The sequence below is a fragment of the Colossoma macropomum genome, unplaced genomic scaffold (assembly GCF_904425465.1).
Source record: "Colossoma macropomum unplaced genomic scaffold, Colossoma_macropomum, whole genome shotgun sequence".
In the NCBI taxonomy this organism is placed as follows: domain Eukaryota; kingdom Metazoa; phylum Chordata; class Actinopteri; order Characiformes; family Serrasalmidae; genus Colossoma; species Colossoma macropomum.
The window spans coordinates 170,251-186,949 of record NW_023495252.1 but is presented as its reverse complement, the minus strand read 5'-3'; the positions used below and the strand labels follow the sequence as shown (position 1 = coordinate 186,949).

Genomic DNA, 16,699 nt, shown 5'->3' with positions numbered 1-16,699 from the left:
TGGATTTTAAAAATATGTTTAAGCCAATGCATTCAACATTATTGTAAAATAATTTCAGAGGCATTAGGCAGTACATTCAGAACCATCTCATGTAATTAATTTCTGACTTCATAACATTTAGAGATATTAAAGTCCCAAGGGACACTGTGTAAGATATTTAAAATGTTTGTATGGTACTACAAAAGAGGGAAAAATTAAACATTCAGGAGGTTTGAATGACAAAACTAGATAGAAATATCATAAAGCATGTCTTAAAAGCACGAATAGATAGATAATGTAAAGAAGTTTTATTCCAAGTCATTTTGGAGCATTTCTATTGGTTCATCATCATGAAATTTTCACACAATTCAAAAGAGAGCCACTGTTGTTCAAATTATGTCTAAAAATTTCAATTGACAAAAATGGAAATACATAGGGTTTTTTTGGACAGTGACAATATGCAGTTTGTGTTGTAGACTATCCCCACTGTGTCCATGCTCACAGAAACATTATTAAGCATTTATATGGTGACGTCTTAAGGAAGGTAAGGTTCTTATTCACTTCATGACTGGATGTGCATCCAAGAAATGCTGGTGTGGCTGGTTGACCGAGCAAACCAATAAATGGATGTTCTTGATAGCTCAGTTATGCTTCCTAGTGTAACAATCACCTTGACTTCTTATAAGTTGAGGGGTTACGTTTATAGTTCGAGAATACACTGCTTACAATTAGGAGATAATTTAGGACGAACACACAAACACATGCACACAAAAAACAAACCAAACAGACCCTGTTTACCCTGCCAACAAAAATGCTTTATATATTTGAATGTATCTGCCAAAACATATACCATTTATAATGAGCAAACAGTACCCACACACCATCAGATTTTAACAATATTCCATGCCCCAAAGTCCAAAATGTCCAAAATGCAAAAATTCAGAAAATTATTAAATCAAAAACTCAAGTCCTTAGCAATGCATTGCAAAAACAAACAAACAAAAAAAATAAACCAGCTGGATCTCACCGGCAATGACAGGCCTATCCCCAAGCTTCTTCAAGATCCCTGAGGGTTAATCCACTTTTCTTAGATTCTTTTTGATCCTTTTTGAACTTGCTTGTTCCACACTTCTGCCAGTTCATAAGTAGGCCTTATTGGAAAAGTTGGTGGCTTTTGTTCATTGATCCATTGAATACCCACAAAACACACTAAACTTTCCTCCTTCTTGCACCACCATCTTGTCTCCCCCCTTCCTCCTCTCTTCCTTTAACTAGGAAATGCTCCTCCTGTAGTTCCTTCCCAGGAACTCCGCCCTTTGCATTTCCAGGAAGGCTCTTAAAGGAACAGTGCTATGATGGTTCAGCAAACAAATTTATTCTGATCCCCTTTTTAATACCTGACTGCAAATAGCAAAACTCACACATTTTAAATGTCAGCACACAGAAAAGTTTAACCTTGCAAGTAATTAAGTTTTAAACTCTTTCTTTGAATTAATGTGCTAAATATGTATTTCCTATAAAACACCTTTCATATGGCTGTGTCAAAGATTCCCCCCCCAAACTGGAGGAATTGAGGGTCTTAACCCCCAAAATAAGGTTTTAGATTACCCACATTTACAGTGTTTAACTTATGAGTTGTCTTGCCATTTAGGCCTATAATTAACAGGACCAAGTATTTTTATCACTTTAGCCAGACCTGTCCACTTAGGTGCTAGCTTTGATGAAAATTTGTCAGAGGCTTTGGACTAAGGGGGGGCCCTCATCCAGACCAGATCTCCCACAAAAATCTGGCTTGTCTGAGTTTGGCCACTCCTATTCTCCACTTTACCTCCTGTGCCATCAGATGTTGTCGTTTCAGTGATGAATATTGTGGTTGTTATGGATCCAGCACTGGAGCTTGATGAATAAGCCTCTCCAATGGGCCTTTCAGTTGTCTTCCAAGGGCCAGTTCTGCTGAAGTCCGCCCAGTGGTTTTGTGGCGGGAGCTGTTAATTGTGAATCGGTACTCCGTCAACCACTTATCCCAATCCTCATGATGTTCTCCCACAAAAGAGGCTATCATGGTCTTTAGGGTTCGATTAACTTGTTCTGTGAGATTGGTCTGGGGATGATAGCTGGTGGTCACCTTCTGTATGACTCCCCATTTCTGGCAGAGGTCTGTAAGGAGCTGAATGGTGAACTGAGAGCCTTGGTCTTCCGGACCGTAGGCCACCATGCAACTTCTAAAATACGCAACAGTGTCTTGAGCCTCCCCAAGTGTGCCCCTAGAGGATGCGAAATTAGTGGAGGAAAACATTGGTCAGCTCCCCGGGCACTGCCAATTGATATTTCAACCCCACCAGATCCGAGGTGCATATGTTTGGATGAATGGGTACATATGAGGCCACCACTTGGGATTGCTCACTCTCCACTGCCTGAGACAGTGCATCTGGCACAATGTTCATGCAGCCTTCTCTGTAATGAACCTCAAAGTTGAACTGCTGCAACCTTAGGGTCTAGCGGGTCAGCCTGGAGCTAGTCTTGGGACAATTGAAAGCCCAAGATAAAGCACTATGGTCCAGTATAGACTTCAAACTTGCCCCCTTCCAGGTAATGGTGCCATTTCTCCATGGCCCAAACAACTACCAGGCACTCCTTTTCTGACATGGAGTAATGGCGTTCTGCCCCTCGCAGTACTCTGGAGGCATATGCTATTACCTTCTCACCCTCTGAAGTTTGTTGGGTTAGAACCGCTCCTAACCCTACATTACTGGCCTCAGTGTGGACCTGGTATGGCAAAGTTAGATCTGGCTGAGCCAAGACAGGAGGAGTTTTAAAGGCCTACTTCAGATGGTCAAAACTCTTTCATTCATCTGTCCACTTCCACTTGACTGCTTTTCGCTTTAGGTTGTTTAAGGGAGCAGCGAGGTCTGCAAAGTGAGGCCCAAGAATCTTTGCAGAGACTTGATATCTTTTGGAATGGGATATTTAGATACTGCTATGGTCTTCTCCGGGTCAAGTTCCACCCCTTTTTCTGAGACAATGTGTCCCAGAAACCTGATCTGTTTCTTGAAGAAGCAGCATTTTCTCAGGTTCAAGGTTAGGTTTGCAGCATGCAGTTTGGAGAACACTACATGGAGATCTTTTGAGTGCTGCTCATGACTGGTGGAGTAGATAATGATGTCATCAATGTAGACAAAGCAGATGCGTCCTTGTAATTCCCCCAAAACCCTTTCCATCAGGCGTTGGAATGTCGCTGCAGCGTTTTTTAACCCAAAAGGCATGGCTTTAAATTGGTAAAGTCCCATGGGTGTGATGACCGCGGTCTTGGCCTTGCTCTGTGGAGTCATAGCCACCTGCCAATAACCAGACAGGTCATGAATTATTGGCATTGGCAATAACAATTATTATTATCATTATTATTATTGTTGTTGTTGTTGTTGTTGTTGTTATTGTTGTTGTTGTTGTTGTTATTGATATCCAGAAACAGAAATCTGTGCAGCCTCCCTTCATATTTTTCTAACTGGTTTTAGAAAGTCAGCTTGCCAAAGTGGTAACTCGACTGTAAATATCAAAACTATCTCAATGTCAAAACATCTCAATAATCCTGAAGATATGCGACTTGATTATCATTAATCGAAGTCAGATTTTTACAAATATACAAATGGAGCCAAAAGCAATGTAACCCACATTTTTTTTACTTTTCTGACAGGGGTTGGACTTTGAAATGCAAAAGGAGTTTGAGAAAGGGGTAAGGAGAAGGAGAATATGAAGGTGAATATGAAATGAGATGTAGGGGGTAGAGATAAGGGGGGTGGTTGTTATCATCTTAAGGTCATGAGACAAAGGGTCATTTCAATACAAACAAAGGAGTGAGGGGGCAAGGTGAGAGTGCAACCAGTTTTACCTTTCTGCCACAAAAGGCCATTTGCTGAAACTCTACAATAAACATGGTTAAGACCTTAAGAAAATAACATAAGGGAAAATAACATATGTTGAGAATATTTTCTCTCAATTCCCCCTTTGATTCTCCATAATGGAGAATCACAAAACTGTATTATGACTACAAGTATGAATCATATGTACAAAGAGGAGTCAAAGGCAGAAACAAACCATTAAAATGGCTATAACTGTCCAGAATAGTCCATCTATCTCCATAACATTATGCCGAAAATATCCAAAAAGAAAATGCAGCCAATGGTCGGAACTGTTTAATGCTGTTACTTTGCATTGGAAATGTTCTTGAAATATATCGGAGACATCTGGGGGATCTTGAAACTTGTACAGTTTGCTTCAGTCCGGTGATGCGTCATCGCAAGTTGAATTCCACAGTTGAAATCCACTTTGAACAGCAGGCACTCAGTTCTTTGTAGCTTAGATGTGCAGTGTCAAGACGTTTGTGCCATGCTGGGCAGGAACACTGGCTCCAGTTTATCTGTAACACTCACAAAGAAATATTTGCACAGTAAATTGTTCATCAATTTTGGGAAGTTATTCATTCACAATTAGGATATCTGCTTTCCCCACTGTTTGTCCCTCAGAGGGGGCTGGTATGGTTTCACACAGTGTGTTGAAAACTTTACCTACAGGGGTGGCCCCCAATGGCCTAAAAACCACAGTTTTTTTCTGAGGCTCTGTGCTTCACCCACCTACTCTCCAGCTGTCCCTAAATTCAATTCTGGGGTGCAGACACAACCTTACAATGAGAAACATGTATTTGTGTTTTCTTATCTTTACACTTCACTGCTGAGTCAGTAATCAGAGTAACCTGATATGGAGCTTCTCATCTAGATTCTAAAGACTGCTTGCCATGTTTCCTCACCATGATCCATTGGCCTGAAATTATTATATGTGTTCTGCCTGGAGCTTGGGTTACAGCCATTCTCTGTGAGTACATGTATAGATGCGGGGACATGGCAGAACTCCAAATCGCAGTCTAGGCGATCAAGCTCACCTTTAAGATTCCCCCATTTAGTTTTACGCCAGTTTGGAACAGCAGTCACTAGTGCTTGCCTAAGGTCTGAACGCAGTGACTCAACAAGTTGTCCAAAATGAGGACCATCAGTTGTAGAGTCAATGTTATCACTATTGTATTTATCAATACCAGAGTGATGCAGGAAAGTTCTTTCAAACCGCTCATGGAAATCTGCAGCTGACTCTTCCCTTTTCTATCTGCATTTGGTTATTTGCTCCCAATCAGTAGTTTTGTGACATTTACAGCTGATCCAGTCATTAAAAGCTTTCCAACCCCTTTTAATGTCAATGTCCCATCCTTTGTCATTCAAAGCATCCAGTACCTTATTAGCAAGCAGTCTACTATCTGTTTTGTTAAGTACTTGGCTTGCAATGGCAACAGCATCATTGGGGTGTAGTATATAAAGAGTCCTTTTCTTTTGCATGAGATCAGTGAAGTCAAGCCCCATTTCCCTAGGAGGTTTAAATTGGACAGCTTGTCCAAGGTGGCTGCATCTAAAGGAACATGACCAACTTCTACTCTGGTTCCCTTAACTTCACCTCCCTTATTAAGGACCTCAGAAGATGTAATAGTGATTGGTCTCATCTGAATTACCTTATGGCTAGCGGGTTCAGAATCCTCATCAGAGGTTTCTGATCTTCATACTCTGTGTAGCATGGCTGACCTGGAGGAGGGCCTACAGGTGGAGGTTGGCACTGACGCTTTGACTTACATTTACAGTTGGACTGTTGCTGTTCAACCTTGGTCAGCAATTGCTGAAGTTTTTTTTACATGTTCTCTGGGCATTCATGGCTGCTGTTTTATGCCTTTCACATTTGTTGGTTAGCTCTAGGATCTTTCCCTTAGCTTCCTCTAGCTTACCCTCCATGTATCTAAGCTTACACTTCCAGTACTGCTTTTTTACAAAAAGACATTCCTTAACTGAATCATGCTTGATACCATAACCCAAAGTTGTTTTACATTCCTGAAGAGTCCATTTTCTAGCAGCAAAGAAACCTTCGGATAAAAAGTACTGAGTTGTCTTTTGCTCATGAATGTGTTTATTATGTCATCCATTACCTTTTCAAATGCAAATTCAGTCCATTCAGACATTTCAGTTCCTCCCTTAACTAGTGCACTCTTTCTGAAGTTAAGAGGTTTCCAAGAGTCTTTCTCAAGATTCTGTAGTTTTTGACCTGTACTGGCCATGGTAAGGTAACAAGAGAACAAGCTAAGGCAAAAAACCACAACCAATCTTCCCTCACTACCTGAGAGGATAACCCATATAACCTACCATCCCTCACGCTACAGGGCTTCCCTCACTACCTGAGAGGATAAGTTACAAAACCACTGGTATTCCCAAATACCAGTCTTCCCTCACTACCTGAGAGGATAGGTCTTCCCTCACTACCTTAGAGGAGAACAATTACAAAACCACTTGCATTCCCAAATACCAGTCTTCCCTCACTACCTGAGAGGATAAGTTACAAAACCACTGGCCTTCCCAAATACCAGTCTTCCCTATATATTTTCACTCACCATTTAATGGATGAAGATTTTAAGATTTCACTAGTTTATTTTTTGTTTATAAATGTTAGTGGTGGCTTATTTGTTTGGGTTTTGCTTCGCATCATCTGCTCAATCTTTTGAAACCTTGAGTGCTGTATTACCAATTGCCAAAGGTAAAAAGCACAGTGACCCTGGAAGTGAAGGGAAGGGGGGTTTGGGAAGGGGAGTGGTTTAGGAACTGGCATTTGCAATTTGAATAGTCATGCATATTTATAAATCTTCACAAGGTTTAGGGATTCTCCTACACAAGTTTTATTAGTTTCCTAGGCATAACAATAATAAATAAAAATGTTTAACTTAATATTCAACATATATTTTTTATGGGGTTTTGCCTTTAGGGGTGTTTTAGTGGTTTGATTTTCTCTAACGTAATTTCCACTCTCTGGTTGATCATCAGGTCCAGTGCCACTCGGTTCCGCTGGATCCAGAACTATTACAGTGAGCAGGATGAGTGGGCACTAGATGACATCTACATTGGGCAACAATGTCCTCAAATGTGCCATGGACATGGCTGGTGTGACCATGGTCACTGCAGGTGAATCTTTGCAGAATACCTTTAAGTAGATGTGAAATTAAAGTATGTCACCATAGTCTTTTTTTGTGTAACCTACTTTCATTTGCACTCTCTCTCCAGGTGTGATGAGGGCTTTTCTGGTGCAAAATGTCAGCCCACCTCCTCGCTGTCCTCCAGTGTACTCTCAGACTTCGAGTCCCAGGAAGCACTAATGGTCACATGGCAGGAGGTGATTGGTGGAGAGATAGTTACTCCTGACCAGGGTTGTGGTGTTGTGTCATCTGGATCTTCTTTGTACTTTAGCCAGGTACAGCATTAATTCTCCCAACCAACATTTAGATTGTTTAATGCAAGATTAAATTAAGATTTCTAAAATTAGATTTCTTATATTTAATTTTTTATATATATAAATGTATTTATATATATATATATATATATATATATATATATATATATATATATATATATATAAACTTCTAAACTTCTGCGTTGTGAAAATTGGCTTTGAAAATCTTTTGTGGTGTGTCATATGTGTTTAGGCTGGATTGAGACAGCTAGTGAGCTGGGACCTGGACACAGAATGGGCAGAGTTTGTACAATTCTACCTGCGCGTGGGTGGAGACTGGGTGGAGTGTAACCAAGCCGATAGCAGGGAGGAAGGAGTTCTTCTGCAGTACAGTAATGATGGTGGCATTAGCTGGGGCCTGATTGCAGAGATGTACTTCACTGACTTTACCAAACCTCGGTGAGAGCGTGTTCTAGGGGTTTTAAAATTAATGGTTGCCTTCATGTCAAATCACAGCATATGTTCTTATCTCTTTGCCTACAGGTTTGTTCATTATGAGTTGCCCCTGGCTGCTAAGACTCCATGTACCCGGTTCCGCTGGTGGCAGCCCCTCAATTCAGGTGAGGGCTATGACCAGTGGGCTATTGATGATGTCATAATTCTCTCTGAGAGGGAGAAGCATGTTATTCCAGTGGCTAATCCTACTCTTCCTCAGGTAAGCTGAACTTCTAAAACTGTTATATTACAGTGTATGTTTGTTTTCTTGTTTAATTAGTATGATTTTTTTTTCACTGCACAGATTTAACATGTTTACCTTTGCAATGGTTAAGTAATTATGATAATAAAAAAAGACCTATGTACCAACAAATGTTAAGAGCAAATAACGTGCTTATTCATAAACACAGATAACCGGACTGTTTTACCAGGGGCATCACTAGAGATTCGTGGATAGGGTGGCTAAGCCTTCACTAGGCTGGTCTGGGGACATGGTCTGCCAGGACAGGTTTTTTACTGGTTCCAAAATGTCTGTTCATCGTGAACTTTCAGAATAGGAACAGCCAGAAAACGTATCAAAAAATGGCCGTTTAGTCAAAATGACACATAGCAAATGTGTCTCTTTGTAGTTTGTGTTAAGCATGGAGCTAATATGAATTAAATACTATATTCATCCACTTATAACAGGCATAGTTCAAGCAAAGGTCAAGCAATGCTATCTTCTCTTTCTTAGTTATGCTGCAAGGTCCTAAATGTATTATTCAAATACACAGATTGTAGATCAGTTTACTCTCAGTTGGTACAATCATAAAGAGTGTAAATTTGCTCTGTAGGCATGTTTAATATATTAGGTGAGAGAATTTCATGGCTGTAGTGTCAAATATGTGCTCAGTTGTGTTCAGCTGCATGTAGTATTAATTTTTATTTGAGAGCTTAAACAACTGTCCCTCTCTTTCTTCTTATTCAGTAACTTCCATTAGATATGTTCATCCAGTTCTGTCCTTTTTGCTGCATTACAAAAAGAAATGTCACAAACTAAATTAAATAATCTATTTTGGGTTTAATTTGAGTTTTAAAATGTGAAGGAATATTTGCAAAAATCTGACATCTCTTTAGCAACTCAGTCTCTTTCTGATTGATGCGCAATTTCTATAAACTAATGATAATGGTAACAGGACGAAATACATTATCATATGTTATCATAAGTAATGGAATGGTCTGCTTCAGACAGACTTTTTCTGTCAATGCAACGCTTCATATGTTGGCACTTCATAGCACAGATAAACAGTAATCCCATAATGTTGACATAAAATGTAGTGAAGTGATATTCTATTCCAAGCACCCTTGAACACTGACAGACTTTTTGTAAGGCTATATGTGCTCAGTATGTACACCGCGTCTTTGGTCATGAGGCTTCTCAAGTGTCTTGAACAATTTTAAACCCCAACTTTAATGTTTGGTTAGTAGGCTATAGATAGGCCCTTTTACTCCCACATGAGAACCTCAAATTCATCCTCAAACTCTCCAAAGTTACTTGTTTTCCCCTCTCTTCTGTTTTTGATATTTTGATAAAAAATTTGAATAAATGAGCTAGTAAAGCTCAAAGACTGCAAATTCCAGTTTACATTTACAAATTACATGTTATTTTACTGCAAGGATGCAAATATTTTTCAGGTTGTTAAATTATTATGCACACTTGAACCAAATGTGAGTTTGACCGTACAGATACACCAAAGATGAAATTACAAAATTGTTGGTGAAAATTGTGTGTTTATTTTACAATATAATCTGACTGTACAAAACATTAATGAATAAGGGCTATTAACAGTTCAAAGGTTGCATCTGTGTTTGATAAGATAAGAAAGTTCTATTACATAAGAGTTTTGCTACTTTGAAAATAAAACCTGTGATACAGAATATCTCAAAACAGCACTAAATGCTGGTAGAACTTTATAATTGTAAGCCCAAAAAATTGTGCATGTAAACCCACTCTTTTGATTGTTGAATATACTATATGTGAAGGCACATTTATATCTTTTTAGATTGAGCATCATGACAAGCATTGCAACTGCAATTGTAGGAGCAATAAAGGAAAGAGTTGTCTTTCTTGAGAAGAGTTTCAGACCACTACCGGTTTGTGACTTTAGAAACTGAAATATCAGATGTTACAGAGCAGGACACTAAAGCAATACAACAGGAGAAACCAAACATTACAGTAATTTGGTGTTGCTGCACAATGGCAGGCATTTTATTGTCTTGTCACCACTTTTGACAGTGCATAGAAACATGTTTCTACATCTTTTCTTAGAATCTGTAGCTCTGTTTCTGAGATTTTTGGTTTTCTTTGATGGAGCATATCCATTTTGGCACCAAAAACAGGAGTTACTTGAACATTGGTCAGTCATTATTATACATTACCTCTTAAACATGGCAATTTTTATCAGCTTTTACATAGGACAAACATAAAAATGCCGCAATGGGGACACTGGCAAACTATGCACAATACAAATTACTGTGCTTCACATTGTATATGGTGTAGTGTAGTTACTGCTGAGTTTTATGAATCTGATCCAAAATAAGACTTAACTCACATTGTGACACCTTCACCCCCTTACCACCACCCACAGAACTTCTATGAGAAGCCAGCGTTTGATTATCCACTAAACCAAATGAGTGTGTGGTTGATGCTGGGCAATGAGGGAATGGACAAGGAACGAAATGGTAGTTTCTGTGCCCCCACACCCTCAGCTATGGTATTTGGAAGATCTGATGGTGATAGAGTGGCTGTGACTCGAGACCTTGCCCTCCGCCCTGGCTACACATTGCAGTTCAAGGTATTAACCATACATGTAAACCAATCCAGTCCATATTCCATCTTTATCCTCACCTTTGTATGTGTCCTCCTAATCAGAGATGTTTTGTTCTTCACCATAATACTAAACACTTTCTTACTTGTTTCTGCTTCTTGTCAACGGGATAAGTGATCAGTTTCAAGTGCCCCTCATTTTCTTTGGCCTCTTTGAGCTATTGCTATCCGCTATTACCTCAGTGAAGCTTTTAGTTTTTAGCAGTATGCCAGCATTTTTTGTAAATACACTATATGGACAAAAATATTGGGACACCCACACATTACACCTACAGGAGCCTTTATTACATCCCATTCTAAATCCATTGATATTAATATGGAGTTGCTCCCACTTTTGCAACTATAACAGCTTTCACTCTTCTGGGAAGGCTTTCTACAAGATTTTGAAGTGTGTCTGTGGAAAGTTTTGCCCATTCATCCAGAAGAGCATTTGTGAGGTCAGACACTGATGTTGAACGAGAGGGCCTGGCTCGATGGGGTTGAGGTCAGGGCTCTGTGCGGGCCAGTCAAGTTCTTCCAGACCAAACTCACCCAACTGTGCCTTTATAGACCTTGCTTTGTACACTAGGCACAGTCATGCTGGAACAGAAAAGGGCCTTCCCCAAACTGTTCCCACAAAGTTAGAACTGTACAATTGTCCAAAATGTCTTGGTATGCTGAAGCATTAAGATATATTTACACTGGAACTAAAGGGCCTAGGTCAACCCCTGATAAACAACCCCATTGCATTATCCCTCCTACACCAAACTTTACAGTTGCTACAATGTAGTCTGGCAGATAACGTTCTCCTGGCATTCGTTAAACCCAGACTTATCCATCAGACTGCCAGATAGAGAAGGTGTGCACAATAAAGACATTGTTTGTGTGTTATTAGCTTTAGCACGTTGTGCTTGTATGTGTATGTACTTGTGACTTTGATAAAGAACAGATCACATTTTATGACCAATAAATGCAGAAAATTAGGTAATTACAAACTGTTCATGTACCTTTTCCTTGCCACTGTGTATTGTATATCACTTTGCGCTATTGTGGTTATGGTAACAGGCTGTGCCCTCACATTTTACAGTCGTATTTTTTGTTATATTAAAAGGATGAATAGAAAATGGGCAGACTCGCTTTAACCTAGCCAAATCAACTTGACTTGTGAATGCATCATTGAATCAGACATTTTATGATCTAAAAAGGATAATTTGAAAACTGATATTACCCACTAATGCATAGTTTTTGAAGTTAGTCTAAAAGCAATGATGAGCACAATGAGGTTGTATTGGTTGTGAGAATTCTAGTTCATAGGCTACTTTATATTAAAAAAACACTAAAAATGAAAACCGACATCTGTTGTGTTTTACACTACTATATCTGATATCATAAAGTCATTGGTTTTGTGAGAGATTTGCACTATTATGTCAGGTTTTGCTGAACTCACCTTGCAATTGTTTGGGGAGCTGGCTCAAGGAAAGCTTGCACACGGGCCATAAGCTTTGCGGCTCAGGGATGACTTTACATTATTGGGCTTATTGCTAGGTATAAGAGGCACTTTATTATTTCATCAAGGATCAGTTTTACAGTCATTCCCAGAAGGTTATGAAGCAGGAGATAACACAAAAGAATGTAAATGATTCTTAACCTCTTTGAACATTCTTTCAAATACAGTTTTAGGATATTTGAAAGTACTCTGCTTTTGTCATCTTGATCTCTAGTTGAACATTGGGTGTGAGTCAGAGTACAGCGCTTCAGCTCCTGTGATGCTTCAATATTCTCATGATGCCGGGCGTACCTGGGCTCTGGTGCGGGAGGGCTGTTTTCCAGGTTCCCCTGGGACAGCAGGTTGTGAAGGCAGTGGGCGTGAGCTCAGAGAACCTACTGTCTACAACATAGGAGACTATGAGCGCTGGACCAGGGTTACTGTTCTAATTCCACGCAATGTGGCTGCAAGGTACCTTAGAACTCAATTCACTGAAAAGTGTTAGAGATGTTCTATCTATCTTACAAGGAAATATTGTGGATTTTGAACATGTGCATAAGTCTATTTGAGCTTATATTAAATACATGGACTCCCATTTAAGATTTTGTACATAAATGTGTAAGATAAATTATGTTTGGTTATGTTATATTATTACATTATAATATATTGTATTGTTATATTATGTATAATATGTTGTTATGTTTCATTGAATTGTCCATTCATGTACTGTTTGAGAAGGTGGTTTTGTAAGAGAGAGATTACAAGCACTTGCATCAGTTTTCATCTCTGTCTCCTCTTCAGTAAAACACGGTTTCGCTGGTTCCAAGAGAGCAGTGTTCATCAGGATGCATCTGCATTTGCTCTGGACGGTGTTTACATCTCTGAGCCTTGTCCCAATCACTGTGGAGGTCATGGGGACTGCATCTCAGGAGTCTGTTTCTGTGACATGGGATACACAGGTAACAATTTTGAGCAAAGTAAGGTATGTTTTCCTTCACTTCAGTGTCCAAATTGCATGGGCATAGTCAGTAAATCTTTTGTGTGTTCATTCATCAGTGGAACAGGACAGCTGTGTGCCATCTGTCCCTAGTCCCTCTGAGTTGACTGAGGACTTTGAGGGGAAGTTAAGTCCTCTTTGGCAAAGAATTAGCGGAGGCCATATAGGGGGTGGCTGTGGTACCATCAGTGAGGGAAAGGCCCTCTACTTCAGCAGCTCTGGCCAACGAGAGGCTCGCACTGTGCCCCTGGATACTACCAGTACCCGGTAAGTGCTCCACTGATATTTCCAACAATAGCCTAGAACCTAGTCCTAGAATCGGCACAGGATGGCATCTTAAGTTCAGACTGTGGTATCTCACTGGTCCACTGGCTTATGTTGTTTGTCTCTAATAATAATACTAAATCTTTATTTATATAGCACTTTTGATTTTAGTTTCAAAGTGTTTTCAAAGAAATATAAGTAAAACATTGGACAGATACCAATGATCTAAATCAGTGTTTCTAAATCTTGCTCCTGGCGACCTACAATACTGCATGGTTTCGAGTATTCCTTGGCTCAGCACACCTGATCCAGCTCATCAACTGTTTATTGAGTCCTTCACAAGCTGGATCATGTGTTGCATTGCAGAATAGATGAAACTGTGCAGTGATGTGGATCACCAGGAGCAGGTTTAAGAAACACTTGAATAACTGCAAAGTTACAAACAGTATGGGAAAATTACACCCACCACTCTAGGCATATGCTGGCCAAAGCAAATATGTTTTTAAACTGGATTTAAAAACACCTATCAAGTTTGCATTCCAAATATTCTCCATTATTCCAGATTTTAGGAGCTGTGTAAGAAAATTATTCTCCACTAACTGATCTGTAAGTGATCCTAGGATTATGCAGTAAGCCTGCTTTAGGTGAGTGAAGTAGTCTGGATGGGCTAAAAACTTTAAAAGACTGGCAACATGCTGGATCATGGCCATTGAGGTATTTAAATGTCATAAGCAACACCCTGTAGTTAAGGCAAAACTTAACAGGAAGCCATTGTAAACTGAATAAGACTAAAATAATATGCTCTTGCATTTTGTAGACTTAAGATGTTTCTCAAATAATAAAATGCAGTTTATAAGTGTTATTTATGTTGGACTCAAATGACAAACTAGGTTCCAAAGTTAAACCAAGGTCCTTAAATGTAGCCTTTGATTGCACAGAAAAATTTTGAGTGGACTTAGGGCCCAAATGCAGTAATTCTGTTTTATTAGAATTTAGCAAGAGGATGTTTCTGGTCATGCAGACTTGTATGCATCTGACACAGTCTTCCATTATTTGTAACTTTGTCACTAAGCCTGAAAATGTATCTGAGCCGACACATATAACAATGTATCATCATCAGTATAAAAGTGATGGTCAACATTGTGTTTGCAAATGATGAGTCCTAGGACCTGCATGGGAGAACAGTTAGGGCTCTTAAATAGGGCTTTGTGGAACACCATGTTGCATTCTGCTATGTTTGGAAATCTCCCTATTTACAGTAACAAATTGGTAGTTTATCAAGTAAAATCTAAACCATGCAGAAACATGTCTGTCTTTGCCAACTGCGTTTTCAAATCTGTGCAATAAAATGTCGTGGTTGATTGTACAGAAAGCTGCCCTCAGATCCATCAGTACCCATGGCCGTAATAGCTATGAGGACACCGAGGTAGGTCTGGACCTCGGTAGTTTCAGAAGAATTTTTTTTTCACTTTTCTCCATTCATAAAATTAAATGTAGAAATAGCGTTTCTACATTTGTTTTCTTTGAGTGATGTCACCGTATTACTGTCAATGAAATCTGCCAAGCTCTGCCTTATTTTCCTCAACCTTCAATAACTGCTGCTGTCCACAGTGACATTATCAGCAGCCATAATCACATTAGGACACTGAGGACCTCTGAAGTTTCCGTTGAAATTGGTTCATTAGTGTGTGAATCAAGAACCATACTGATTTGGAAAAAACCCGCAGGTTTAATAAAGGAACAACAGAAACCCGGTTAGTAAGGCTGACGTTCCATGGCTCTACAAGCATGACTAAATTTTATATCCTCAATATCCAACATCTTTAATATCCAAGATGGCACTACAGACAGCGACACTGGTTGGGACGTCCGTTGTGTTTTGTTTGTTTTTGTTTGTTTGTACTGTTGTATGTGAACCAGTCTCACTCACATACAGCGCAGAAGATCTGCTGAACGTCAGGCAGTCCATGCCACAAGGCATTTTTCCTGACTTTTCACTTTCTGACTGTTTTTTGGACATTTTGGTGAGCGGAGCGGCTGCTCTCTACAGCAGGCGCAGACGCAGACAGACACGCAGACGCGGGAAGCGCGCTGGAGCGCTGGTTAAACTCCGACAGCGCGGACTTCGCACACCGCTCCCCAGCATTCAGATGGTGAATCTTCGCTTCGTAGGGAATAAATTGGACAAGCTTTCCCTTCTAAGCAGAACTAACAAGGACTTTTCTCTCTCCGCTGTGCTGTGCTTCACTGAGTCATGGCTCACTGAGTCGACCCCGGACAGCGCGCTCCAGCTCCACAGCTTTAACCTCTACAGAGCGGACCGCTCCACGGAGCTCTTGGGCAAGAAGAAAGGCGGCGGAAGACCAGATCACCAATGCGGAGCTCAAACACACAGACTCTGTTTTTATCATTTTAGAGGACTTCAACAGAGCGCAACTCACCAGAGAACTGCCTAAATACAGACAGCATGTTACCTGCCCCACCAGGGAGAGTAATATTTAAGATCACTGCTACACTGTGTTAAAGGGGGCCTATCGCTCTGTTCCACGTGCTGCTTTGGGCCTCTCCGATCACTCGCTAATACACCTCTATCCAACCTATAGGCAGAAGCTCAAGTGTGCCAAACCTGTAGTCAGCTCTATGAAGAAGTGGACCATCGAGGCTAAAGAAAGGCTTCAGGACTGCATAGAATTAACATATTGGAGTGTGTTTGAGGATGCTACAGGCAGGCTGGATGAATATACAGATACTGTGACATCCTACATCAGTTTTTGTGAAGACACCTGTGTTCCCACCAGGACTCACATTAAATATAACAACGACAAGCCCTGGTTTAATGCCAGACTGAAACAGTTGCGCTGGTCTAAAGAAGCAGCGTATAGGAGTGGAGATCAGACTCTGTACAATCAGGCAAGAACACACTCAACAAAGAAATCAGAGCTGCAAAAAAGAGCTACTCAAACAAGCTGAGTAGTATGATGTCCACAAATGAGCCATCAACCGTCTGGAAGTGCCTGCAGAACATCACCAGCTACAAAAGAACAACCCCCAGACAATGGGTGATTGTCAGCTGGCTGATGAGCTTAACACCTTTTACTGCAGGTTTGAAAAGCCCAGCTCCACACACCCATTCAGCACAGATTCACACCCTCCTGTCGTTTAGCCACCTATTCAGCCTGCCCTGAAAATCTGCGAAAAGGACGTACATCGACTCTTCAGGAGACAAAAAGTGAGGACAGCACCAGGACCAGATGGTGTATCACCCTCCTGTCTGAGGGCCTGTGCCGACCAGCTCATGCCAGTCTTTACAGCGCTCTTTAATAAATCACTG

General features: G+C 40.3%; 1 protein-coding gene across 2 annotated transcripts in view; it reads left to right on the top strand.

Annotated features, from left to right (window-relative positions):
• Positions 1-16,699, top strand: part of reln (reelin) — a 292,302-nt gene that overhangs the window by 188,536 nt on the left and 87,067 nt on the right. For both annotated transcript variants that reach the window (XM_036561448.1, XM_036561447.1), the window contains exons 23-30: positions 6,879-7,016; positions 7,116-7,302; positions 7,535-7,740; positions 7,825-7,996; positions 10,404-10,610; positions 12,343-12,578; positions 12,909-13,066; positions 13,164-13,371. In XM_036561448.1, coding sequence (XP_036417341.1) covers positions 6,879-7,016; positions 7,116-7,302; positions 7,535-7,740; positions 7,825-7,996; positions 10,404-10,610; positions 12,343-12,578; positions 12,909-13,066; positions 13,164-13,371 — 1,512 coding nt within the window. The remainder of the gene's footprint in view (positions 1-6,878; positions 7,017-7,115; positions 7,303-7,534; positions 7,741-7,824; positions 7,997-10,403; positions 10,611-12,342; positions 12,579-12,908; positions 13,067-13,163; positions 13,372-16,699) is intronic.